General features: G+C 42.7%; 1 protein-coding gene across 1 annotated transcript in view; it reads right to left on the bottom strand.

The window, feature by feature from the left end:
* RYBP (RING1 and YY1 binding protein) overlaps positions 1 to 27,626 on the bottom strand; it is a 41,203-nt gene that overhangs the window by 7,614 nt on the left and 5,963 nt on the right. The window contains exons 3-4 of the mRNA XM_058032242.1: positions 373 to 549; positions 160 to 258 (exon numbers count right to left, since the gene is read on the bottom strand). Coding sequence (XP_057888225.1) covers positions 160 to 258; positions 373 to 549 — 276 coding nt within the window. The remainder of the gene's footprint in view (positions 1 to 159; positions 259 to 372; positions 550 to 27,626) is intronic.

Here is a 27,626-nt window from a genome sequence, read left to right as displayed (position 1 = left end):
AGAGAAATGAAAACAGAATGGACAACAGAATTAATACTTCCAAAGCCTGAATCTGTCCTCACTAGCAGAGTGTTCAAGTGCTCGTACATCAAAAAAAGAAGTGTTTGCTTTTTAACACAGTTCTCAGATACCACAGGCTCAACTTTAGTCTAGAGTTACCTTGAAGTGTGATTTGAGTCGCTGGTCTTTGTTGTAGTATTCCCAGACTGTATGCTGTTTGCTTCACTAGGAGGATCTTTCACAATATCCGACTTTGGTCTGTGAGAATTGGAGGGAAGAGGGAGATTACAATGTTGGTTTAACTGCACAATTAACCAATGCACAGTGCTACTGAAATCACATCACATTTAATACTGCATCCTTCAAACTCACTTAGTCTTCTTGTTAGTGTTCTTCTTTGTAACACTTGGACTAATTTCCTTCTCTTTGTCAGGTTTTTCTTTGTCTTGTTTTTCCACTTTCTCCTTCTTCTCCTTCTTAGGTGGTGGTGGGGTTGCATATTGCTGGGCAACTTGTTGTGCCACCAACTGAGAGTTTATTCTAGGTTTTCTATAATGACAATGAAAAGAGAGATCTATAGTCAGTCTCACACAGTAAAAATAACTATGCTGAGAGCAGTATGAAGATTTATTTCATCAACCAGGGAAGAACACTCCACTTAAAGAACCAAATGGATGTCCTTATTTGATCTGAAGTACTACTGCTGTTACCAAACAAGACAGAAACGCTAAAAGAAAGAAATACTCTGAACTGCTGTTTCATCAGGTTTTAGTATCTAACATTATGAAGTATAATGCTCCCTTTCTTCATCTATGTCATGAAATCACAGCCAATTTTGGGGGGAACAGCAGTGAAAAATCAGCTTTCAAGAAGCTGCCAGCCATACAGTGTGGCTACACTTTAAGGAAAGGAACAGAATGTGACAAAAAAGTTTCCTGATAAACATCAGCCTCCTTCATATCCTTCAGTTTAATTTCTCAAATAAGCTTCTGGTTCAGCAGCAGCAAACCTTGCACAAATAACAAAGAACAAGAGAAGGTAACTGAGATGACTTTGTCCCGAGGGCTGGGCTGGCAGGAGCACAGGAGACAAGTGGGCATTCACAGTGGCACTGGGAACAGCCGTGCCAGCCTCTGACACAGCGGCCTCACACCATTGTCCCCCACAACACCCAGTGTGCTCTGACACAAAACACCAGCAAGTGCTTCCAAAGGCTGCTTCCACTGCAAGTTATGGCTCACACAGAGAGCAGCTTTGCATGAAAACAATGTCTTGGTTATTGATCCTCTCATATCCCACAGGAACTGGTACCTTTGTCTCTCCTGCATTCCTCATCCAAACTCTCATGTTCTCTTTTGGCAACTCAAAACTTTCCCCCCTGGCATATCACAAAACAATTTATACTCTGAATACTTCAGCTATTCATGATTGATTTGATCCCTTCAACACTCCAGAAAGATCTGTACTCCCTGTGACCACACAGCTCGTGGGAGAGGAACAAAACCAGGTAACCAACTCCCTTAGACCATAATAAACCAAATGCTAATTGCAACAGTTGCCCAGGCTTGTCCAGAGCTGTTAAATTGTTCATAAATTCAAATCAAATTTGCACACAGATCAGACTACAACAGATTGTCAGTGAAAGCTGCACCCAAGTACCATCAGCTGTACAGCTGGTGAACCCCAGGGCTTTGTGCTGCAGAGCTCTGTACCTGCACCCAGCTTTTACTGCAAACACCCAGAGAGGTTTCAAGCACTACTTAGTGGTGTGATGTCTTGAAAAAAGTCTAAAACATTAATTGCTCACACATAACATTTGCATTGAGAGATTATATACACAAGGGAACACCCAGAGAATTTCTACTCCTGTCATGGGAAAATCCAAGTATCTGAGTATCTGTAAGCCTCTCTTGGTACTGGTTTCCTGTAGAATGGTATCAAGATATTTTTACTAAATCAGATATACCAAAGTATTTCATTTCTCTACCACAGATTATCATAAATTCTATGCAATAAGGTGAAATCAGACCCCTGATCCATCTCAACACCTCTGGCAATCGGACTTTTCACCCAACATAGAAACTGTAACTCAGCTGATGCTACAATCTGCATACACATCTGAGTGAACAAGGATCTGCTCTTCAACCTTAAATAACTGTGATACTGAAACGTTTTGCAGATCAGATGAAGCAGTTACCTGTTCCACAGAACAGTGAAGACATTTAGCATCCCTGAAAACCACTATACAGCAATTTCTGTCTGTATGACTGAGAAGAAACACGTAAAAAGAAGAGGTTTGGTTACATGGAAAAGATTTTCAGATTGATGCAACCACACTAAAAGCTGACAACAGTAACTTGTGTCAAGCAACTGCTCACCACCTACTAAAAAAAAGATAAAATGTCAAGAAATCTTCAAAGAGAGGACAGATACCATCTCCCTGCATGATTATACATGATTAACTCACTGCTTGACACTGTCACTTCTGCCCAGACTCAGTTATTTGCTGTTTACACAACAAGTAAGTCAGAAACCTGAGCCATTCATAGGAAATCCCAATTCATGACTCTGAGAGGTTTTCCCACTTTGCACAACTCTGACTTGCTCCTTGTGATGTGATTTCCAAGCCTTGTGCCCAGCCTGTGCAGCTGCCCTTCCTGTTGCAGGAGTGCTGCACTGCTTGAACAGAGACATAAATATTAAAATGTAAACTAAAATAAAACCCAAACCTGCATAAATATGTCCCACTGTATTTCCCCAGAGAAGGCTGGAATGGCAAAAGGACCAGCCTTGAAGCACTCCTGTGGAGACACTGCCCCATGCTCTTCTGTCCCTTATCTGTACCTGTGACAGCACACTGCATTTATTGAGTTTGATCATTTTCTGGCCAGTCACTGACCTAACCAGCACAGCTTCTCCAGAATCCCAATTTGCAGATTCCCTCTTACCAGGATGGTTTGCTGGTGAGGGCAAAGGCAAAGCTGGAAGGGAAGAGAGCAGGAAGCAGGCAGGCACCAGTGGGAAGGAGAACCAGCCCTGCTGTGAGGGAGGGAGCACAGAGCTGCTGAGACTTTGGTCACCACTGAGCATCTTTCAAGGTCTGCTGCACTACTAAACAGATTTTTTAAAAAATAATGCAAATAACCCAGCAACTTTCCAGTTCCTAATCTGACTGTTTCACCCATGGCAGCAGCAAGCTTAGGAAGAGGGTAAAAACCAGGTAATTTAAGTAACTGGCTGAGTAATAGTAATAATAATAGGAGTAATAAAATCCTTCAAGTAAGGCCCACACTGCCACTACAGCCAGGACACACTGGTTAAAAGCCCTTTACTGAAAAGCCAAGCAAAGCAAGTCAAGCAGCACATTTTTAACCACAGCAAACTATAACCATAGGAACCACGATTGAGTAAAGCAGCTGCAACATCCAAAACTTACTCCAAGTTTCCCTGCCTACCAAAAATGATTTATTTGGCCACCTCCAAAGCGAATGCTCCAACCCAGATACACCACTATTATATTAAAGTAGTTATCACTTAAGCAGAACAATGTGAACAGGAAGTTGCAACTACTTCTAAACTTTATTTTTAAGAATAAACAGCTACAGAAACAAGTATTAACCATTTTTTTGCCCCAAAATCTTCTCATTGGTTTACTTTCTGCAACATTCAAGAGTTCAGGTACACAGAGAATACTTCTAAGTGACAAAAATCAAACCCTGGCTCAGCTCTTCAGGCTTCCTAACCAGCACTCATGCTTAAGGAAAAATTGTGTTGTAACCTACTGGGTCTGAAGTATCAACAGCACTCACAACTCAGAGCTAAAAAGCCTCAACTTCCCAAAAATTATCTGAAGAGATGCAATACTTAGTGTTTACTTAGTTCTTGAATTTTCAATGCAAGTATCTGAAATAGGTGTGCTCTCTCCTATCTGAACTTCTTTATGATAGTGAAGTTATGCTTAGGTAATTTTCCCCTAATTTAGGTGACAACCTGAGTAAAGATCCAGCACTGATGTGACAAACAAATGCACATCATTTTTCTTTTTACAACATAAAGAGGATTGTCTTCTCCCTCTCTAAAACTAAGAGCAATTAAATGAAATTAAACTGTGCTTTCAAAGTTATGTACAGACAAATAAATTGTTCCACATTAACTGAAAGGTAGTTTACATCCCAGGAGCAGACATCTGCACAGCAACTCATGACCTCTGCAGCAAGGACACACTGCTGCATGAAAAAACTGAAATATATCTGTCTGCTCTAAGAATGGCTGTGGCACCTGGGTCTCTTCACCATCAACTCCCGTAAATGATGCACACAAATAATCTTTAATACCTTTTAGTAACAGATTTCACAGAAACACTGTGCCTGCAAATATAAACTATATGCAAATATACACACACATATATATAAATACACACTATATGCAAATATTGTACCTTCAGATTGCCATGTGAAGTGACACTGGGATGTTTCACTCATGGGAAGTGGAATAAATGCACAACTTTTCTGAAGGGCTCACTACCTACACTGCTGTGCTCTTTTAATTAAGTAAAAATTAAAAAGCGAAGTGTAACTTTAAAGGTTCTGCCAAGTAGTGTTTCACTACTGCATTTCCTTCTGTATCTCAAAGCTTCCCTTTAAATCATGCCTCAGAACCAAATCCAAGAGCAGGGACACCAAGGAATTCTGCTGCTCCCCTCACAACCCCTGCAAGCAGGCTTAGGATGGAGCAGCACAAATCACCACACATCAACCCAGGAGTTACTCTGACCTGGATTTCAGCAGGGATACGGGAGGATAAGCTGCACCTCATTTTTCATGTGGCTGAGTTCTGTCTCTGTCTGGGATTTCTCTGGCCCTGCTGCCTTGAGAGAAGGGAAGGCACCAGTCTCCTGCAGACACCAGGAACAGGGAAGTGCCTGGGCTTTATCCCTGCAGCACCACAGCCCCGGAGGGACCCCGGCAATCCCCAGGAACATGGATCTAATTACAGCTGCTCTGACTTCCCTACAACTATGTTATCAGAGGAATGAAAGTGGCATCGAGTGGGATTTCAGAGTCAAAAGCCTCATGTAACGTGAAGTAGGGAGGATTTGGATAATTTCATGCTGTTCTGCCTTTGATGCACGCGGTGATACCGGCCGACCTCTGCGCGGCTCCGCGGCGCTCTCAGAAAATGTGTCTCATGCACTGTGCAGTGAGAAGTACACGACTATTTTAATAACCCCAGTCACACATGAACATATCTTTGCTCAAAGAAAAACAAGAAAACAAAACTAAAAGTATTTACAGTGTTTATAAAACAGTTAGCGCCAAAACACTTATAAAACAAGCATCCTTCTGAGCGTGAAGCAGGATTAGAAACTAACCCATGAGCACAAACTAAATTAACGTCTCCTCAAAAGAATTTTACATCCACAAGAAGCAAAGCTTTGGAGAAATTAAGCTGTAAACATGATGGGGTGAGCCCCCATTCCTACATGAATATTTTCCAGCTCATTTGTGATGACCACAGGGTCCTTTTTAGCAACAAGAACAAGGATGAACGGACACATTGTCCTTAGAGCAGAACTGCAAGCAGTATGGAAGCTGTATACATTTATCTCCAGTTCCCCACGTGATCCAGGAAACAAAGCAACAATAACAACAGCAGACTAGAAGGACAAACTGTGAGAAATATGCGACTGAGCGATATTTTGGTGGAAGAACAGATTTTTCCATTAACACTGATGTGCCAGCACTGTTTTTATTTAGAAGACACATTTGAAAATACAGAAGTCCATCTAAGGAACACCCACTTGTGGGCCCCAGGTGTTGGGCACAGCAACAGAAAGACTCTGAGTGTCAAGTCTGAATATTTTAGAAAAAACATGAAAGAAAAGAACAGGTTCACACAAAGAAAGCAACCTCCAAAAACTGTTCAACTGTTCAGTCCTCCTTGACCACCCAGCCCCTGTGTTCCACCTCCTTGCAAGAGTCAAGAACAGGCAACAGAGATAAAGAAGCCTCAGCTTTGCTGATAACTCTGGCCATGACTACAAACCTTGAGCTGTTCACATTTCAGAAGAATGTTTTAAACTTTTTGTTTCTCCACCAGAAGTTTTTAGACTTCAGGTCACTTCTCACAGACTGAACAATCTTTCTCCACCCCCACACCATCCCATACTTATGTTTGTAAACTTTAGAAAGTTCAAAATTATTTGCAGTAGTTAATATTTACTGGGCTCACACAAAGCTGCCAGTTCTTCGCCTTTCTGGATGAAAATCTACTTTTCTTCTGTTTTTCCCAATTTTCTTTTGAATCAAATATAAATGAGAACATTATTAAATGAAATGAAAGCTGTCACTGGCATATACAGAACAGGACAGGCATTCCTGGCTGCTGGGAAGTGTCTGCTCAGTGCCACCAGAGGAGAGCTGAGACTCTGAATGATGCCTGTAAAAAAATACTCCATTCTTGCTTGTTGCAGGAGCCTCAGCACTACTTTTTAAAAAATATTTGGGCATGTTTATGAATCAAAGTGTATAAATAAAAGAGGTTTATTCCCAGAGTTGTCACTGTACATATTCTGCAGCTCATGATTCTGACTTTTTTAAGTGAAAACATGCAAAAACAGTTCTAAGAGAGTCCCAGCATTGCTCTATAAACTATTCCACTATGACTGCTCAACAGCACAGTGTAATAGGTTTTTCAATACTTTTCTAGTTCTTTTTTAATATACATTGTTCCATATAATCCCATTACAAAAATCTGAAGTCAGGGCTCTAAGAAGTTTTTGCAAATAGTTTGACCAGAGTTTTGCCACCCCAAAACAAAGCAGTCACAGAACTCCTCAAAACACCCATTCTAATACAGTACAGAACTAGAAACTCCAAATGAAATGCAAACATGAAAGTAAACCTGGACCATTTACCTCCTATCAAATTAAGAAACATCTTATATGGTGCTTCTTGCACAGCTGGACTTAGGACCTGGTGGGAAGCCAGCAAGAAAAGAGCCCTGAGCCAGAAAATGGGGCTATTTGGGATTTTGTTGGAAAATTTTCAGCAGGGAAGCATCACTGTTTGCATTTTTGCAAGCACTTGGCCTCTCTTTTCATTTGTTTTGGGGGTTTTTTCCCCACTGGGAAATTGATAATCACAGAGTGGGTTTTCTGGTTAAAAAGGGCTAAACCTGAGTGTCCACAAACCTGGGTCTGTGCTACCAAATCCCATGGGCTGTGCTCCTTGTCCATGCCTATCACACAGCACTATAAAATCATTCCAAAAGAGATTTCTAACACTGTATGGTGCATGTGCTTTGGAGCACAGGTTTATCCTGTGGAGGGTTAACCCTGTGTTAAATCCTCTGCGGAGGGTTCCTGACACCAAGCAGTTTCAAGACAGCAGCAAACAGCAGCTTCTGTACATTCTGGAGGACAGAGAGCCAAAACCAAGAGTTAAACAGAAGTTCTTCATGCTTCTTTGCTACCAGAGTGAGGATTGAAAATAGCAGTGATGATGAGTAACAACGCTGAGTATCAGTTATTGGAACAGAGCCTGACGTTTACTTAAGCGCTAATACCGTGAAATGTAACTTACTGTGTCTGCAGGAGGCAAAACAAAAGTCAGGCTGAAGTTCTGCAAGAAAGGCTGCTGTGTCTCCTTTCTGCCTGCCTGGAAGCACAGCCAGTGCTGGCAGCCTCACCTGCCTGCTCACCTGCACACCCATCTAAGCAGATCATTTCCTATCTAATCTGTGCTAATGAGTGCCAGAGAAAGCCCCGAGGCTGCCCAGCACAGGCTCATCCCACAGCTGATGTCTGACAGCCCAAATCCCTGGCAAACATTTCCTTGGGTGTCCCCAGCCAGGCCCAGCTCAGCCCTGGAGCTGCAGCCCCACAGCTCCCTGGCAGTGGGCAGTGCAGGAGCTCTGGGTGTGTGTAAATAAATATAAATAAAATAAATATAAATAAATATATTCACACACCACACCCAGCAGGACAGGGCTGAAGAGCTGTGGACTCTAACTAAGGATTGTTCTGTGCTCATCTGCTGGAATTAGCTTCCAGTAGGAACATCTTTTAAGGACTGGACTGGGGAAATGTGTGAAATTGCTTTTTCTGCTTTCATTTAAAAAGTAACATTTCCTTAAATAAGGGGTTCAACACCCTTAATTAAATGAGTATAAAATTAGTAAAGAATTGGCAAAACACCAAATTTACCATGTTTTAAGACCATTTTTGTCTCATTTGATGGGGAAGCAGAACTGTCCAAGTGATCACAACTTCATTATGCTTACAAATACTATAAAATTACTACTTCTGATTCATGGCTATATGCAAAATATTCCCTCCCTGGGAGTGTTCAAGACAAGTTGGATGAGGCTTTAAGCAACCTGGCCTAGTGAAAGGTGTCCCTGCCCATGGCAGAGGGGTGGAACAAGATGACCTTTAAGGTACTTTCCCACTCACACCATTTCAGGATTTTCTGAGACTGTAACACCAAAGTACATAGCCAGAAATACAGCTTTTCAGATTATTCCTTGCTCCATTATTTTACTTTAAAAAAAAAAAAAGTTTCTATTAAGATTTTTTAATGGTCCATTTAAAAATATCATAAATTAAGAAAATACAGCACAATACATCTCCTCTGCTTAAAACAAAACTCGCAATATGTAATAGATTAAAGCGGCATCAACTCCCAATTGCAACATCACCCTAAATTCCAGCTGAATAAAAACAACTTTACAACTCCCCTTCTTGCCCTCTACCACCAACAGGCCTATGCACTCCAGAAAGAGCATTGCTTCCTAACCATTATTGCATTTACAGGGAAGAAGTTCTACAGCAACAGAAAAATTGTGTGACTATACACAAAAATCACAACGAAATGAGATGTAACTGGAAATGTAAAGATCATCCCAAACCCAAACTTGAAAAGATGGCCTTGAGACTCCAAAATCATTCCATTTAGGTATGACAATTTCCTTAGTCACAAATAACTTCAGTTCTATGTTGCAAGTGCTGCACAAACTTAATTTCTGGAAACTCACTGCAACTGCCCTGCTTGTGCTATTGACCCATCCCAGATCCACTTGGAGCTTCAGTTTAATCCATCACTGAAAATTCCAATCGCTACTTTGCACTCCCAAAGAGGAGAATTTATCATGCAGCTGCTTCTGGTGTTTTCATCTATGGCCATACCTTACTGCAAAATACCAAATGTTCCATGATTTACAGGGACTTACAAAGTTGTTATGGAAAATCACAGATCTCAGCACAAAATTTACTTGCCTACAAGCACCAGAATGATGATAAAACTAAGGCCATTTTACTTGATTGACAAAAATAAGCTGCTCTCACTAGCAAAAATTCAAAAACACTTCATAAAGCTGGCAGCAACCAGGATGTGTATAATAAAATACATGGATTTACAACAAAAAAAAATTACTTAAAATACTTCTTATTTAACTGTTTATTAAGTTACATGTAATCCTGAGAAAAGCACACTGGCTCAAAACTTCCTGGTGAGTAACAAAGTGCACTTGGGCAGCACGAGGAGATAAATGAATCTGATAAAAATTTAGCATGTAGATTCCTCAAAGCAACTGCTCATGGTTATTGCATAATAAATTCAAATAACAAAAATATGAGGAAAATAATAGTTTTTAGCAGTGAAGCTAGAAACTAGGAACACCAGGCTTGGTGTTACAGAAGTACCTTATCACTGGAGCCAATATATGTTTTTCTGTTTCAGACACTGAAATCCTGACCAATAATGGAAATTGTCACATATAATCCATCTTGACATGTCCCATCTGTGAGCATCTGCCTCCAGGTTTTGGGATACTCAAGTCTCACACTTCAAAATCACACCAGAAGAGAGACCAAACTTGGAAAACAAGGAACAAAAAGGAGAGATGCATAGAAAATATCCTCCCTACTAAAAAAAAAGATATGTCAGTTAAATTCTCAAGCTGATCCCCTATCACTAGTCCAGAATTTGGAGAACAGTGCTTAAATGCACATAATATTTACTGTGTGAAAAATGCAAATCACTTGAATACCCAACCAATGGATAGAGAGGCTTTTCTTAAAAACAATGAAAGAATTTCTACCACGCAACTTTTGCAAAGTGCCCTCAAAATACGTGGGCTGGGTTATCAGAGCAAAATTCTGCTACACTTGCATGACACTGGAATACTGTACACTTAAAAATGAAGGCTTCTCTATCATTTACCAACCAGAATAAGTCCAGATAGAAGCAAAATGACAAACTACCATTTCTACCACAGATTCTGAATAACCTTAATAGGCCCTAAATCTCTAGGGATGCCATAAAAAATAAAAAACGCACCAATTGAGCAAGGCAGTAATTTTAATTCAGCTACATCAGACACTGCAGGCTTTACCTAAATGAGCAAAACTTGAGCTTTTCCAGCAAGCCAAACCTCCTTTTTATTAAAAGAACATCAATGATAGGATTTCCTTTCATATGAAAGCAGCATTTCAAGAGCCCTTGAACAGGCAGGAATGCAGCTTCATGACAAAGCCCCAGCCTGCAGCAGCCGTGCACTTTGAGAGAGACATCAGGGCTGCTCCAAGGTGCAGGGAGCTGGTCCCACTGGTACCAGTGAGTGGTACCCCACCTACCCCTTCACACCTCTGTCCCAGCACCATCAGCAATCTAAAGGTCACTGCCAGTGGTTTTGAGAAAACCCCACTGCTCAATAACCCAGCTTGCTTTTCTAAACACGCCAAGAAATAAAAGCTGCTCTGAAGGACGGGGCAGGCAGACATGCGTTTTCAAAAGGCCACCATGTGCTCAGAGGAGCTCTTTTTCTCCATTGTGTTCTCTGAACACAATGTGATAAGTGAACACAGATGTACCAGTGACATTTGGGGGTGTCCAGCTCCAGCAATCCTGCACACGCTGCCGCTGCCCGGGAAAGCCGCAGGGAAAACCAGGCTGCCGTCGATGGCTGCTGTGCAGGCACCGTGGGAACAACACAGCCCCAGAGCCCTGAAACTTTTGCTTTCACAATTATTACTCCTGGGCGTGAGGAACTGACCCAGATGGTTTCAAAATTTGCCAGGAAACAATATTACAATACTCAGTTTGAAAGCTCTTCCTCCCACTAGGCTAGAAAGCCTTAGAAGAAGCTACTTAGTAAACTTTGGTTCCCACTTGGAGTACCAGTGTGAGTTACCTGTTTGTGCCTAGCACGATGTAGGTACAGCTACCTTTGTAAATAAGACTAGCAGAGAGTGCTCTCCTACACAACAAAAAGCCAGGAATAACTAATTACAACAACAGAAACATTTCCGAGCTCTCCGCGAGCCAACTTCTGATCTGTGGATAACAATGATAACTACTTGTCCAGACAAACCATAATTTTTCAAGAAAGTTCTCAGATAAGATAATCTTGAGCCTAAATGTTGATTTTATTTCCTACCACTGTTTTCACCCTGATGACTCCTACTTTGCAGCTTTGCATGTACTCACAGGGCTTGTGTTTATCTGTATGTACATGAACACACCCAACCAAAATCCTGAATCGCCGTCAGTCTGGTACAAGTCCCAAGGAGGGAAAGCAGGCAAATTCAGTGAAGAGCCCTTTTCCCCCCACTTCTTAATTCTTCAAACAACCCTGGTGTTCCACCCTGGAGAAGTGGTTAGTCTCACTGAAAACTACCGGTTACACTGTGATCCTGCGCCAGCGGCAAATCACTCCAACTGCCCTGGCACCATCATTTAAAGTCATTTTCCATTTAAAGACTCTCACATCAGCGCCAGCACAGTCTTTCATTACCCATCCCACTTAATACCCACAATCTCTCCACAGCTCACTCGCTCGGTCTCCACTGCCCAGGCAGCACACAGAGACTGATGTGTGGATTATTGGGATTCCTAATGCTTCTCTCCCCGCTGGCCGAGCACGGTGCTCTTGGCAGCCTGCCTGACCCGCAACACGTGTGGGTTTGTCAGCCTAATGCACTCTGTCATCCGCACAGGCTCGGGGCGAAGCAGGCCCCAGGCTCCCAACACTTCCAGCTACTTCACTTCCCAGCCTTGGTGGGAAAGGAGCTTCAGAAGTGAGTGTCTAGGTGTTTGCCACCGTTTGATTTCTGTGAGGTAAGAACAGCAGCATCCAGCACAATCCTTTACCCAAAGGCTGGAGAGTCAACACGAGGCTTTCTCGTACAAAACATCCATCCTTGCTTGACTGTTGTCTTGCAATGACTCAAAATCTGCACATCAAGAATATAGATCTGAGTAATTTCTTTTTATATGACCTACCTTCTGTTAAACTAAATAATGACAGTGAAAATTCAAAGCCACAGACTCAAAAATTATTTGTGACCAAGTCACTTGCCACTAATTAAGTTTAAGGTTTTGTTGTTAAACTGTCCCTACGTCTGCCAATTAGTCAGGACAGAAAGAAATGAGGCTTGGGCATTTTTCTGTAGAAAAGATATACTGAGGTATTTTTAGGTGTGAGACAATGCATCAGCCCTGTAAATCCCACTGTAAATTCTGACAGGATGAATATACAACAGGAAATACCATGCAACGTGCAAATAGCAAATAAATGCAAATTTACCATCATGTGTAACTAAGAAGTGTAACTAAAAGTGAAACTGGTTTGTAGATGAATGAAATACAGAAGCCGTCAGAGATCTTACTTGGAAATTGAAGAAAAGAATACTCAGAACACAGCTGAAGTTTCATTTCCTCTGTACAACAAAAGAGAACAGAAAGCTCAAGAAGAGCACATGGCACATCCTCTACAATCTCCTCAGACAACACACACTGCCCTGACACACCAACACTTTCTACTTTATATCTGATGTCATGTTACAGAGATTTTGTGAATTATATGAGCAGGGAAAGATAAAAGTACTAACTATGTAACTAAATATAGGGATTTTTAGACAACATATTAATTTTTTTTTGTGCTAATAAACAAATACCAGTTGTTTTAGACTAGCAAACATGGTAACAAAAAACTTGTTTTGTTAACAAAACAACTTTGTTACTGTGTTTGCTAATCTAAAATAATTGACACTACTAAACTACATTGGGTTGGGTTCTGGTTCAAGTGAATCATCCAGCTCCCAGCATCTCAATACCCAGGCACTTCAATCTCAGGTGTACTTATTAAGATACCCCTTGGTTAGGGTTTATTTCCATTTAACTACAGGGGAAGGTTTTTGAGCTCTGGGACTACACCCCACTGGTGATACACATCTACCAGATTAGAGAAATTACTCGCTTCTGGAGACTTACAAAAATGACTCAGTGGGATTCTACTATGTTATGCTGCTTCTTCCTCTAATTTCTTACTGGATTTGTGCAGCTAAATGCTTATCACTAGAATTTCCAAGTTAAAGCAAGCTAAAAACAGAACCTTGTTTTTACTCGAACGCATGGCGGAAAACAGAGTTGAGCAACCACTTCCTAAGGAGCTCCTACCCGCACTCTGCACCAAACTGGGGAGGAAAAGAGCACAAGCTTTGGGTTAGCATAACTTTGTGAGCAATTACACACATATGAACCATCTAGAGGAAAAACAAGAAAATATTTTTCCTCACCATCTCTTTTCATAATGCCTGGAGTCACTTAGAGCAGCAGCAAGTGCCAGGATTCAAACCAAACAAACCTCCCCCATCTGTCTGCACTGCCTACATGAGACAGCCCTGCCTGCTCCTGCCATTCCTGCTTCCCAAAGCCACCTATTCCCCCTTGATGAAGCCACAAAGCCACAGGGGCTGGCACCAGTGCAGTGGCAGCTTTGTCACTCACAGTAAACAGTGAGGAAGGTTCTGAGTACTGAAGCCCCAGAATGAGTATTTACAGCCTGACCTGGAATCTAAAATGTCTAATAACATCTTTAAAAGCTGAGAAGCAACTTGGAAAAACATGCAGGCTTAAGGTGACTGCCTGAAATTGGTCACTTCTACTAAAAACACTGGGGTATGTATGGCAGGAAAGGTTGAATCAAGCCCTTCATCTGCACTAACACAAATTTTTGCTTTTCCACTAAGTTTCCTCAGAAGAAATTGAAAGCAATCAAACACCACAGAAAAACGCATGGAAATTATCATTATGGCACAAAAACAAAAGCAGAAAAGCTTTTATGTGTCTCCTTTTAACAAAAGAAAGTCCGCTTGACTGACTTGAGCCCACGCCCCGAGGCAGGGGCTTGGTTTGGTTTTGTTTCTGTTTATTTCACAGTTTCCCTGTTTATTCAGCTTCTTCCCTCTCCCGGTGGCAGCCAGGGCAGCATGGGCAGGAAGCTCCATCCAAAACCAACAAGCAGCCCTTGATGCTGACAGCCACTCCATGTGCTCTAAACACAGATAGCCAGTGTCCTTGGGAACCTGGAAAAAGCTTCAAGTCTCCTCTAAAGGAAAAGGCAGCAAATCACCTCAGGGCTTCCTTGAAAAGAATTCCTAGGTTTGAGCCCAAGTGTCACACTAAGCTCAAAGAAGGTGGTGGAGGTGAAGAGGGAAAAGCCAAGGAGTTACACAGTCAGAGCCTGATGTAGCTTAAATGCCACTCACATGGTGGTTAAAAAACTACCTGAGTGAGCTGGAAGAGAATCCTTTGCTTCTTCCCTGGAGGCTGCAGGCATTTCCCAGAGATGCTGCTGCAGATACCAAAGGCTTGGGAAGCATCTGGCTCCCCAGCTCACAGACAAATGCACTCCGGTGGTGTTTGAAACAATACATCCACAATGAAGTTAAACCTCAGTGACACCAATTCCAACAGGTTCAAGCAAACTTCTCTGCCTTACACAGGCAGTGGACAAGCCTCCTTTCAAGGGACCCACAGAGAACTGGAAAAATTATTCTAAATATTTCATTCATTATTGCAATCCCAGCATCTCTTAAATTCTTTCAACCTAGGTAAGACATTCTTACATCAGCTGGGCTGATTTTTGTACTGATGTGAACTTTCCCGTTTTCACAGCTGCTAGGAACAGCCCAGGTCTTGGCAGGTAAGGTGCATCCAGATGCCTCAGGACAGAGCAGACTGGAAGGCAAACACTCCTGGAAAAGCAGGAGTGGAAGAGGCTGTGAATAACCAATACCTGCCTACCCACTGAAGCACACTAATTATAGAGAATAATTGAACAACTGCTTTCCTTACTCAGGGAGGTGCAGATAAGAGGCATGGGCCTGCTCATACCTCAGATGGGAGTTTAAAGTGCTCTCAGCTGGCAGCAATGCATAGAAAAAAGTCACTGGCTGTGACAATTAACAGCTTCATTTTAAGTCTCTTTTGTTCAAGTAACTCTTCCACTCAGACATATTACATGAAACAACCCTTCCTCAACTAAACACATTTATTCAAGGCACATAGCTACAACCTGAATGTAAAACCCATAAGGCCCTTGGTGTTGGGAAGCAGCCACACTGTGTTTTAATGCTGTGGAGTTAAAGGTGGAAAGGGGACCAGGGGTCTGGTGGCCTCCTACAACCCCAGCAATACCTCACTGTATCAATTCATTCTATTTAAAACCAGGTTCTCAGGGATAATCAAAAACAAAGCCATGCACCAGCCTGCAGAGGAAAGGGAGAGATGTCTACAAAATTTGTTGCTTCAGGACATGCACAGACATGTGAAAAATGACCTAGAACTTGGAGTAAGCAGCAAATCCTTAAATGAGATGTAAAGTAAGGTATGGATGGATTTAAGTAGTTGTTTACTAGCAACATTCCAGGAAAAATGTATTTCAATGAACAGACCTATGGTGATTTTATCCACAGTCTGTCCACTCAGTCAGTGTTCCTTGGAACTGGATGCATGGTGGGAATTGAATCTCTTTGTGGGAACAGGTGTGAGCATTTGCTGGAGCTGTGTGCACTTCTTCATTACCTCTGTTCCAACACAACACAACCTTCATTAAAACCTCTCTTCATTAAAACATCTCAGTTGTGAGATTTTTGTACCACTTGCTGCCTGAATTTGAAAAAAAAAAATAACACCTTTTTCTATAATACACTTTACACAGAGGCTAAAAAGAGACTGCTTGCATAACAAGTCTTATGCAATTTCCCAAATAAATTTTTACCTTTGTAGGGGGGGAAGATTATGATCACTTGAAGATTTTCAAGGCTGCAGATTTGGCTTCAAAGGCTAAGAGTCCACATGCCATTCAAAATCTTACTGATAATTATTGCCACCACATCAGCACCCAAAGATCCCATCAGGAACTGTCCCCCACTGTGTAATAACAAAAGACAACCTGACAAAATACACAATTTACCCCCAGAGTATAGTCTCTCAAGAAGAGGCTGACACCAGCTAAAGAAAAACAAAACCAAAAAAAGATCAATAAAACACAACTTTATGAACCATCTTCAGCCAGGAGTACTTTGCCAGAACAAATACAGTAGTGAGTGTGTCATGTGGAAAGCCTAGACTAAGAAAAAAGCCCACTAAAACACCATGCAACTGAATGATCAACATGAAGATGTTTAAAAAACAAACAGCCTTCACACTGTAAACAAGCAGGTATTTTAAGTCACAAACAATCCAAGTAACACAGAGAACAAAAACAAAAGTAAATAATGAAGCCCAAGCAGCAGCACAGAGAAAAATAAGAGAGCAAGGAACTTGTCCAACCAAAATTTTGACAAATATTTTCAGAGGTCTGAAAAAATTTTTTCTTCTCAACTTTTTTGTTGTTTTTATGACTTGGCCTTTTCTCTCCACTGGTGTTTCCCTGGTCTCCACTCAGCCCCCAGTGCTGTGGAACAGGAACAGCCTCGTGCACCAAGCCCTGCTCCAAGCAGGAATCTCAAACCCCCACCCAGGGCACAACTGCAGCCTTGGAGCTGCACTGGGAATATGCTGGGAGTGTCAGCGAGCCAGAAGGGAAAAGAAGCCTTAAATTCCTTCTCATTGAAAACTGCAGAGGTGCACTGCAAGTTCAGATCCTGGAAGCCCAGGGGGTTTTCAGCAACAGCCCCAGCTGGGTATCAGGGAGCAAAGAGGGACATCAAGCCTGGCAGAAGCAGCATCCATCCCACCAGAAACTACAGACATTAAATGACACTTTCACAACTGAGCTAATCAGCCTCATCCCAAAGAGAAGCTGCATTTATCATCTCAGAACAGCAGGCTTTCTTCTTAATTATCCAAGGTCAGTGGCAGTGAATATTGAGCAAACTGACTTGGGGAAACAATGCAGATAGAAACCAGGAGGGCAGACAACCTTACATTTGATTAGCAGCAGCATTCCATTTTAAAATAAAGTAGCTCTTTTCAGAGATGAGAATTACCTTCTAATTAACCACTAATCAATCACCAACCAACCAATCACCAATCACATTTGATAAGGTATCTTCTTAGAAACAGAAATACTAAGTTCTGTACCAGAAAAATTCTCTCTTTTTCTCACAATCACATAAGTTGGAATAGACCTTTAAGACAGAGTCCAACCCTGCAGTGCCAGGTCCATCTCTAAACCATGTCTCCAAACACCACACCTACACATCAGCTAAGAGAAAAAAACATTTTTAGATGTTGGAGTGCAAAGGTTTAAGACAACTGAAGTGTTCAGCAGTCAGCTAAAGGAAGAAAATTACATTATTTTTTAATCAAATTCACCCAGAATTAGAGCAACACCTCAAAATTTTGATAACCATCTCTGTGCATAAGCTATTCACAGACTTTAATATAAAAAACTTGAAAGCATTACACCTCCAATCCAATCCCTACAAGACAGGAGGTCTGAGGTGCACAGACTCACCTGCTGCCTTGCTGAAATGCACAGCTTTGCCTGACAGGTTTGAGCTTGTCACAAAGCAGAAATTACTCTGGAAGGCTCAATAGCCATTTCAGCTCCCCTAAAAACACAAGTGGTTAAGGGCTGACAGGTACTGCATAGCAGAAAGGTATTGCATAATTGCCCTGAGATGTCTATTCAAAAACTCCACAACAGAAATGTGCATTATTCTCAGCAGCTGGCGAGTTTTTCATGTGGCATCCATAATTACACAGCGGCCAAAGATTTCTGCAGACACAGAGGCAAAGAATAGTCCCAACAAGCCTAACATGAGCAATGTTCTGGGGTTCACCAGGGCCTGACGAGAAGGACATCAGGGGAAGGGAAGGGAAGGGAAGGGAAGGGAAGGGAAGGGAAGGGAAGGGAAGGGAAGGGAAGGGAAGGGAAGGGAAGGGAAGGGAAGGGAAGGGAAGGGAAGGGAAGGGAAGGGAAGGGAAGGGAAGGGAAGGGAAGGGAAGGGAAGGGAAGGGAAGGGAAGGGAAGGGAAGGGAAGGGAAGGGAAGGGAAGGGAAGGGAAGGGAAGGGAAGGGAAGGGAAGGGAAGGGAAGGGAAGGGAAGGGAAGGGAAGGGAAGGGAAGGGAAGGGAAGGGAAGGGAAGGGAAGGGAAGGGAAGGGAAGGGAAGGGAAGGGAAGGGAAGGGAAGGGAAGGGAAGGGAAGGGAAGGGAAGGGAAGGGAAGGGAAGGGAAGGGAAGGGAAGGGAAGGGAAGGGAAGGGAAGGGAAGGGAAGGGAAGGGAAGGGAAGGGAAGGGAAGGGAAGGGAAGGGAAGGGAAGGGAAGGGAAGGGAAGGGAAGGGAAGGGAAGGGAAGGGAAGGGAAGGGAAGGGAAGGGAAGGGAAGGGAAGGGAAGGGAAGGGAAGGGAAGGGAAGGGAAGGGAAGGGAACTGACACATCAGCAACAAACCTGCCCTGACCATAATGGTCCTGGGACAAAAAGCATCACCCCTGAAATGCACAGTGGTCCTCAGGCAATGCAGGGATTGCACAGGGCTGTTTCTTTCCAAGTTACATCCTGGCTTCCTAAGCTTGTTGGGTACATTATATAACTATTAATTACACCGCTGTTCGGCGTGCTTTTAACTGCAATGATTCAAACTGCTTCCAGGAGCTCACTAATCCAAAGTACAATCCTCTTGACAGCAACTGACAGATTCAGAATATTCAGTTCTAGCTGAAAGGAAGACAAATCAAACTCCTCATCTGTCTGCTGCAAAAGGAGCCAATATTCCTGCTGACCAGACCCACAGCTCCATCAGGGGCTGGGACACACGGTTCACAGGACAGCTCTGGGCAGCAGCAGGAGCCAAGCTCTGCTAGCACAGCAAAGGAGGATTTCTTCCCAATGGCCACCTTCAAGTTTCTAGGGAAAAGAGAAAATTGGGTCTGGTTTGCATTTCCTCAGAGGCACTGCAAGGTTTCACCTGTCAGCTCCTGGACCCAGCAGACACCCTCCTTGGACAAGGGCTCTGCCTGCGCTGCTCCCACTGCCAGCCAGGACCTTCCCTGCAAGCTCCAACACAATTCCACATGCATTATTTATCCCTCCTGCTAAGTCATGCAGTGAGATAATTACTTAACTATTCTAATGATATTTTGCAGTGGCTGTACTCTGTTATACTGATTTTCATGAGCTTGCTTTTGCTGCTTTTTGCTGCATGCTTTGAGAAAACAGCATATTTTCCTGGAGTATAAAAAAGCCCAAGTTTGATTCTTTTCAAGCCTAAGAGCTGGATGTCAAAAGTGAATTTTTAGAATTATCAATGTATTCTTAATTAAAACAATATTAGTATATTATTTGATTTCTGCTGTATCTGCTAACAACCACAGAAGACATGTTTATTCATTATTCTAATGAAATTTGAAAATAGTTATTAACAACTTGTACATGTTAATGACAAAGTTTTTACTTCTAATAGAATGATGTTTTCCTTTTAAAACTCTTCAAGACTTCAGTTAGCATAATTACCAAACATCTGAAAGCTGAGAGATTGGCAACATTTTTATTAACAAACTTAAATTCAAGTCAAGACATATTTGCATGTCTTGCTTACCATCACATTAAACTTCACTGGGATAAATGCTCATCTTCATACTCAGAGAACTGTTACCATAAAATACTGTTTAGAATCAGGTTTTCCTATATACTCAACATGATGTAAGCTGCACAGCAGAGCAATTAAACAATTATTTATGTCTCCCTACCCCCAGGATGCTCTTCAGGCTATACATGATTCAAGGTGTACTTGCAGCAGTTAAGAGCATTTCAAAAAATTCAACAGTCCCAGTAGTTCAGAACTGGTTGGAAAACTTTTTCTGCCTGAAGCCAGCAATTCTTCCAGGAGAAACTTGACTTTAAAAGCTGTTAACAATAATACCCTGAACTGGAACAAGCAGGGAAAGCAGCAAGTCATGATAATCAACCTGTCTTACCTACTAATAATCTGCTGGGTACACAAGCAAAGACATGGCTACAACTCCAGGGAGAGGGAACCTCATCTTTTTGATACAAGTGAGAACGTGGATTAGGCTCATTGAAAACTGCAGCTCTGCAAAATTTGGTGAATCTCTTGGGTTTTTGTTACATTCTGCTTGAAAACAAGAAATCTTTGGTAACAGAGGTGCTTTCTTTAAAAAAAAAAAAACAAACACAAAAACAAACAGAAAAGAACATGATCCAGAATTGCAGCAGTCTCAGTCTGTCCAGACTTTAGAGGCTCCAGGAAGACCAAAGAGAAGTCTGAGAAGTTCTCTGCTTACATGGACACAGAAAATGCTATTTCCTGAAGTCTTTGTTTAGAACTTTATTCAACACATTTCTCAAATCTTTTTTATCTATTAAAAACATCTACTTGAACAAAGAGTCTTGGAGAAAAAAAAAGCAAGATCACAAAAGACAACCACGTTAAGTTTCATGTCAATTTATTCCCTTTCTTCTCAGTGCCTCAATCCCACAGGCCTGATCCAGCCCTTGCAGCTGACAGCAAAGTGCTCTGCTTCTGCAGCCTCTGGAAATGACTCAAAAAAATCAATGCAAGGAGCAAAAGGTCACATTCTCCCCAAGCATCAGCTACCTGTTGAACCAAGGCAGACTTGCAGATGCCAGCACACTCGGAAATAGAGCCACCAACTGTTATTAAACTCATTTCCAAGCACAATGTCTGTATTCCCACAGCCGTGACTAAATAAACCTGCTCCTCACACTACACCTTTGTGGGGCAAAAAAAACAAACCACTCATGCTTGTGACAGCTTTTATAAACAAGTAAGTGCAGTACACAGCTGTACAAGCTCAGAGTTTTGAATGCAGAGTGCCAGTGGGAAAGTTAGTTTGGCTTAAAACTCAAAAAATGGCAAGACAGGAAAACTAGAGAGATGGAAATAAAACCAAACTACTGCTCAGTGCTATCCTTCACTGTCCCTGCACATTAGGGAAAAGCCTGAGAACTATAACAGGTACATTATTACAGATCTTTTCCCATTACTGCCTTGACATGCTGGGCCACTGGCAGCACAATGCCTCTTTCAGGCACAAGAAGTGAGATTGTCCTCATGTTTTACATCTTTGTCAGTGCACAGGCTGAACATGAAGCTGTGATCTCCCATGCACTCACAGAGCACACATGATATTCTGCCCATGTTCTGCTTGTCATTGATTTTTCTATCAATTTGTTAAGTTGTTATTGGAAAATAATCATCCCCTTCATAGAGACAGAACAGCTTTTCCTCACCAGAAAGTTTCTCTGTTGCTTTTTTCAATGCTGATTCAGGTGTCTGAGCCCAGCAGTGTAAACTCCTGGTGTGCACTTGTACATTCCCAGCTGATGGAAGCCAGGAACCTCATGGAACCCTTCAGAGGTTCTGAATGCAAATGTGAGCTCCCAGCTGGCAGAGGTGCTGCCAAACTGTCACTGCCAATAAATCATCTCATGGAGCTCAACATTTCAGTCTGAGCTCTGCTGTTCCAGCCCATCCCTGTGCACAGCCCCACAGTCCCATGGATGCATGGCTCAGATGCATCAGATCTTCCTGACCTCACAAGTTAAGCAACTCACAACTAACTTGACTCACATCCGGCACTAAGTACTCCTAATTAATGACTCTTAATTGCTGCCAGAGCCCTGTATTCCCAGACCCATGACAAAGCATGCTCTGCTAACCCCTATGTAAAATTGCACAACTCTGACAACCCATGCCTTTAGTACCACAAAGCTGAGCCATTCCTCTTCAGGAGCAAAGACATCACTGTACTCAAGAGAAAATAAAGGTACAAAAAGTACCCAGTACACCATTCCAGCAGCTCAGCATCACTTGCTTTCTGCCTGCCCTTGCTCTTTTTTTTTAACCATTATCTATACAGTTCAGAGGAAAGAAGATAAACACTGTTTGTTAAGTCTGACTTCACATGCAGTTTTGGAGAAGACATTTCAGAACCTAAAGTGTTTCCCAAAACTGAACTTTACCTCCTACAATTTGTATGTGGACTTCATAGTGCAATTTCTTTACAGACAGGTAAATATATGCAGGTGAGTTACTTAAATGTGCAGATTCACAGTAAGTTAAGACTTTTTTTGGGGAAAAAAAGTCATGTCCAAGCTGCCAGGCCCCTGCTCACAGTGCTGGAGGGTACAGAAACACCCACCAGCCACTGGGAACAATACTTTCCTCCCAACATTTCCCAGCTTCTATGTGTGCCCTGTTGGAACTGACCACCTCTGGACACACATTGTGCTTACACAAGGTTTGCAGCCCTGTATCCCACAACAGGAGCACTCCTGCCCACCCTGAGGGGAGTCCAGGCTTGCTGCTATGGGATCACTGCTGTGCTCCCAAGAGCCCAGAAAGGAGCAAAGCAGCCCTGGAGGAAGAGCAGTGTGCAGGTTAACTCACCCTCCCTGGGCACAGCTGGGTGATGCCCAGCACACCAAGCTACCCTGAGCCCAGTGCTGCTGCCACACACCAGCACAGCCCCAGCTGTCTCTGTTCAAGCCACCCTCCCTCCCTGGTGCTCTGACAGAATCCCAGAGCCACCAGACTGCTGCAGTAACTTCTGCTACCCAAGGGCTCCCCTTTCAACACCTCTCCTCCAATTAAGACCCACTGCCCTTCAAATCAGACAGCTGCTTGTCTCTTCTCCACCACTCAAGCTGCTTGTGTGTAAAACCAATAAGACACACACAATTCCCCCAGAATAATTCACCATTTTTACGTGATGCAGGTTTACAACTTGCTAAGGCTATGCTAAATCACAAACATTTCCTAAAGCTTATTAAATATTTCTGTTAAACTGATCCACACCCATAGATAACAAATGAAAATGGTTTTATTTCTCCTCAAGGCACCTGTAATAACGGAGCAATGGCAGCAAACAGGCACCAAGCAGCTCCCTGGCCCTATTAGCATTACAGAGGGAAGCCTCCCCTTCTGCTGCTAATGATGTGCTCTACCCTGGATCCCCAGGAGACAAATGACTGCACTGGCTGAGTGACTCCATCACAGGGCCACCATCCATCAATGTATTGCCTCTCTTATTGAAATCTCATCTCGGGAAGAGAAAGTGCTCTGTGCCACTTCCAAAAAAACAGTGAAAGCACTTTCAGAATAAGAGCTCCAAGATATAGAATGAGAGCCAAATATTTCAGCAGAGACACACATTTCCAGCAATCTGAACAGATCAGCATGCTTTGTCCACCCAGGACAAGTAAGATTTACATCCTTCTGCTAAACTAGATCTTTTTTCTTTTTAATTAAACAAAGGAATGAAACACGTCCCATAGACATAAATTTCTTGATCAAATTATAACACAGACAGTGAATATAATCATACAGATTAAAAATGGCATCCTGAGGATATTTAGCTAGCTGACTTGCTAAAGGGTGAACTCCAGCATTTCTTACACAGGGCTGAAATCACATTAACATCATACAAGTGTCCCTGTCACCTGCAAACAGAAGTGAAAAAAATATAAATCCTTACATATATTTATTTACTACATAGGTAACAAAAAATCAACCAACCAAACAAAAAAACAACCCTCCAAAAAGCCCAAAAAACCAAAAAAGAGCCATTCTATTCCATTAATAAATACCCCTATAATTTCTAAAACACTGCACATTTGAGACTGGGGTGCAGGGAGTAACCCACACTCTCCACCCATTGGGAGCAGTTTTCTAATCAACCTTACACCACTGAAGCCACCAAATCCCAGCAGTTCTGAATCCTCTGTCCAGCTCCCCAAATGGACCACGTGAAGCTGCACATGAATTACCCAGTCACAGTTCCACATGCACAAAAATAATTTAGTTCAGATAAAATATTTTAGATTATGATCAGTCTCACTTCTGTCTACTCAAAAATATAAATCTGAAGAAGACAGCTTTATCTCAGGCAAGATATTTCATCTCACTTAGCACCTCTGCATGTTACAAACAATTCATTATAACTCTGAAATCCCCATAAACAATCTGCTCGAGAAAACATGTCTAAACATTTACTCCTTGTTTAGCCCTAAATAAAATCCAAAACTGACTTGTTTTGCTTCCATTTTATTTAAAGACAACCAATCTGGTAAGATCCTAAAACTAAAGTTTTTGGAACTTCTGAACAGAGAATTATAGAAGGGCCTGGGTTTGAAGGGATTCTAAAGATCACCTTGTTCCAACCACTCTGCCCTGGGCAGGGACACCCTCCACTACCCCAGGCTGCTCCAACCCCCATCCAACCTGGTCTGGAGCAGCTCCAGGGCTGGAGCAGCCACAGCTTCTCTGGGCAACCTGTGCCAGGACCTCACTACCCTCACTATGAAGAATTTCTTCCTAATACCTAATCTAACCCTGCCCTCTGTCCAGTTTGAAGCCATTCCCCTTGTTCTGTCCCTTCACACCCTTGCAAAAATTCCCTCTCTGAATTTTCAGTGCCTTGATCCTTGTGACATAAGGGTGAGTGAGCTCCACAATCCCAGACCAGTGCCTTATAAAAGACCACATTCAGTTCAAATCAGGTCTCCTGGTTTCATGAGCCATATCTTAGATCCCTACAAGCCCTTTTCCTTGTGAATTTTTACTATTATTTAACAGAAGATTGGCTGGGGGTGTACTTTGAACTTTCAGAAACACAGAAAGAACTTCAGGAATAAAACACTATCAAAGCAATATCCAGTTTTAAGCAATTAAATTTGGAAGAACGGGAGATTCACATGATTTGGAATACAATGAGTTAGTGAGCAGTCAAACAAAACCCAGTGGGCCAGCAGAGAGAAGTGATGCTGTTCTCTCTCACTTATATTTGAGCCAGTCAGAATTACTATCTTTCCCGTGTTTAACAGGCAGTGATTTTGCTGGTGTACCAATTAGCACTCTGCTACAAAGAACATGCTCCTAATTAATAGCTGGTTTATGGGAAGAGCAATGTTAAGGATCTGGTTGTACCTCCAGATGCAACAAAAAAGTGCAAAAAGGAGCTCTGCTTGATGTAAAGGAAATCTGTCTGCACAGAGACAATCAATGTATTTAGCATATGTCAGCTGTAAAAGGAACTTACATAAACGTAAGGGAGGCATTTCCACATTATTTCTGGTGTATCCTGTAATCCTGGACATCTGCTTAGGGTAGCATGGATGGGCTACTCAGTGTTCCTTGTCTTTTCAAAGTGGCAATAAGGGAAATTTGCCCTTACCTGTCTGAAACAACTTTAAATAAACACTCATAAACCCTCCTGTAACACTCCTTCTCTCTGGAAATGGCCAAATTTCTCCTTTTACCTTGTGAAGAAATAGCCCAGTGCAAAGAGACAAAGTACACTGCAAGGCACAGGCACAGAGAGAGTTTGTATAAATCCTGTTTCAGGTCAGAGATGTACATTACAAAACTCCAGCACACCTTGCCAGTGACCTACATTGCAGGACTGGAACCCACTAACCTACAGAACCACCTGAAATCCCACAAAATAGGTCAGTGGGTTTCCTCCTAAGAAGAACTCCCCAGACAAGGAGAGATGCACATGGAATAAAGGACAAGCAGAGCACATGCTCTGCCTGATGCAGGAGCTGTGTCTCACTCTGCTGCCATATTCCTGCAGACAGCAGGACTCCCCAGAAGCGCTGTGAACTTCTGTGTCCCTCACCAAGGGACCCTGGAAGGACCTGTCTGTTCAAGAACAGTGGAGCAGGAAGAAGAGGAGCAGGGCCACAGCAAGGAACAGTAAGCCAACCAATAATGCAAAGCAGCTGGAGTAGGAGTGACACCCGATTCAAGACCAGCAGTGAACTCGCCCAGAGTTATGGCAGGGGTGCCCAAGTCACAGCACAAAGCCAGGTGTAGCCAGCCAAACAGCCCATCCAGCCCACACACACTTCTTGTCTCCTCTCACCCCTCATGAGGGTCTTGGGTCTCATGCATTTTCTTCAGGGAACTAAACATTCAGCCAAAACAGAGTCCCAGAGTGCTGCACACTGCAGGGGAACACCAACACTGAGCACAGGACACTCGGGATGCCACAGGGAACCACATTTTGCATCCACCACTTCCCTCCTCTCAGCTATCACTCTGGGCAACACTGCACACTGTCTTATTTCCAGTTCAACCAATTCCTCTTAGCAGACAAACCCCACATCAGGGTGCAAACACACCCACCAGCGCTGCAAAGGCAGCAGCAGCAGCTGATGGCAACATGAAACAATCAGGGCAATTAAGAAAGGCATGCAGAGAAAGTTGCTCTGCATTCCTCTGCCTACCAGTTCCCCACAAGGACCTGTTGGGAGCCAGGGGTCAGCATCCCAGTGGACTCCACGTCTGTTCACAGCAATAGAAGAGAGCTGCATGCCCTCTCCTCCTACACACACATACACACTTTGATTTAGATTCCCATCTCCCAGAAAAGCAGCCTATGGAGGAAGGGAAAAATGAATAATATCCACACTGCATATTATCAGTGATGTATTAACACGCTCAGTGTCACAGTTTATCCATTAGATCTTCAGAGAGGCTCCACAAGAAATCAGAGATTAAATCCTACCACCCACAATTAACCTGAACGTACTCTACATAAATATTATCAACACCCCTTTTTCATGCTGAAGATTTTATTCTTTATTTTAACCAAAAGATCCTTTATCTTAATAAAAGAAGGAAAACAACCAGGTATAGTTATTGTTACTTAGTAGGACATTCAGAAAAAATATGATAGAAGCAAAGTGAGTCACAGGAACCACCATACTCCCTATTGAATTTGCCACCCACAGCTTCTCAGGTACCCAAAGCTGACAACCATAGCAAAGGGGTATTGCCTTGGTGCTGCATGTCAACACTGAGGATTCTCCCTGCTGAGAATGATTTCCCAGAGGTGCTGAGATCTAAGAGAAATCCTGGGGTGATGGTAATGAGATCATTAATCAGAGCCAAACACCGCAGAGAGCAAATCAGGACACAACTCTCACTTCTTTCAAACAGCCAAAGTACAAGACACAGCTCTTATGCCAGGGTTATGCTTGCACCAGGCTGACAGATAATAGCTGATCTGAAGCTGAACAGCTTCATCTGCTCAGTTGAAAACTCACAGACTAACTCTAAGCTGGTTTAAAAACTAAGTGTAGCATGAATCTGTACCAGAAGTCATTCATAGTGGATCAATACTCCAAGCCATGTGGCTGAGACACATGTGGTTAAGCAATACAAGTCACAGATTCAAACTTGGTGTGCTGTCAAACCACAGCCCCAGAATTCAGGGTTTGCTGTGAACCATCAGCATTGTCTGCTTGTCAGATGGTGTTTGCTCCTGCCCTTGGCTCCTCTGCCCTGGTGGGTTTGCCAGAGCTAGCAGCAGCACTCCCCAAATGCACTAAGTAACAGCC

Source organism: Melospiza georgiana, chromosome 11 (genome assembly GCF_028018845.1).
Source record: "Melospiza georgiana isolate bMelGeo1 chromosome 11, bMelGeo1.pri, whole genome shotgun sequence".
NCBI lineage: Eukaryota > Metazoa > Chordata > Aves > Passeriformes > Passerellidae > Melospiza > Melospiza georgiana.
This window is presented reverse-complemented; position numbering and strand designations above follow the sequence as displayed.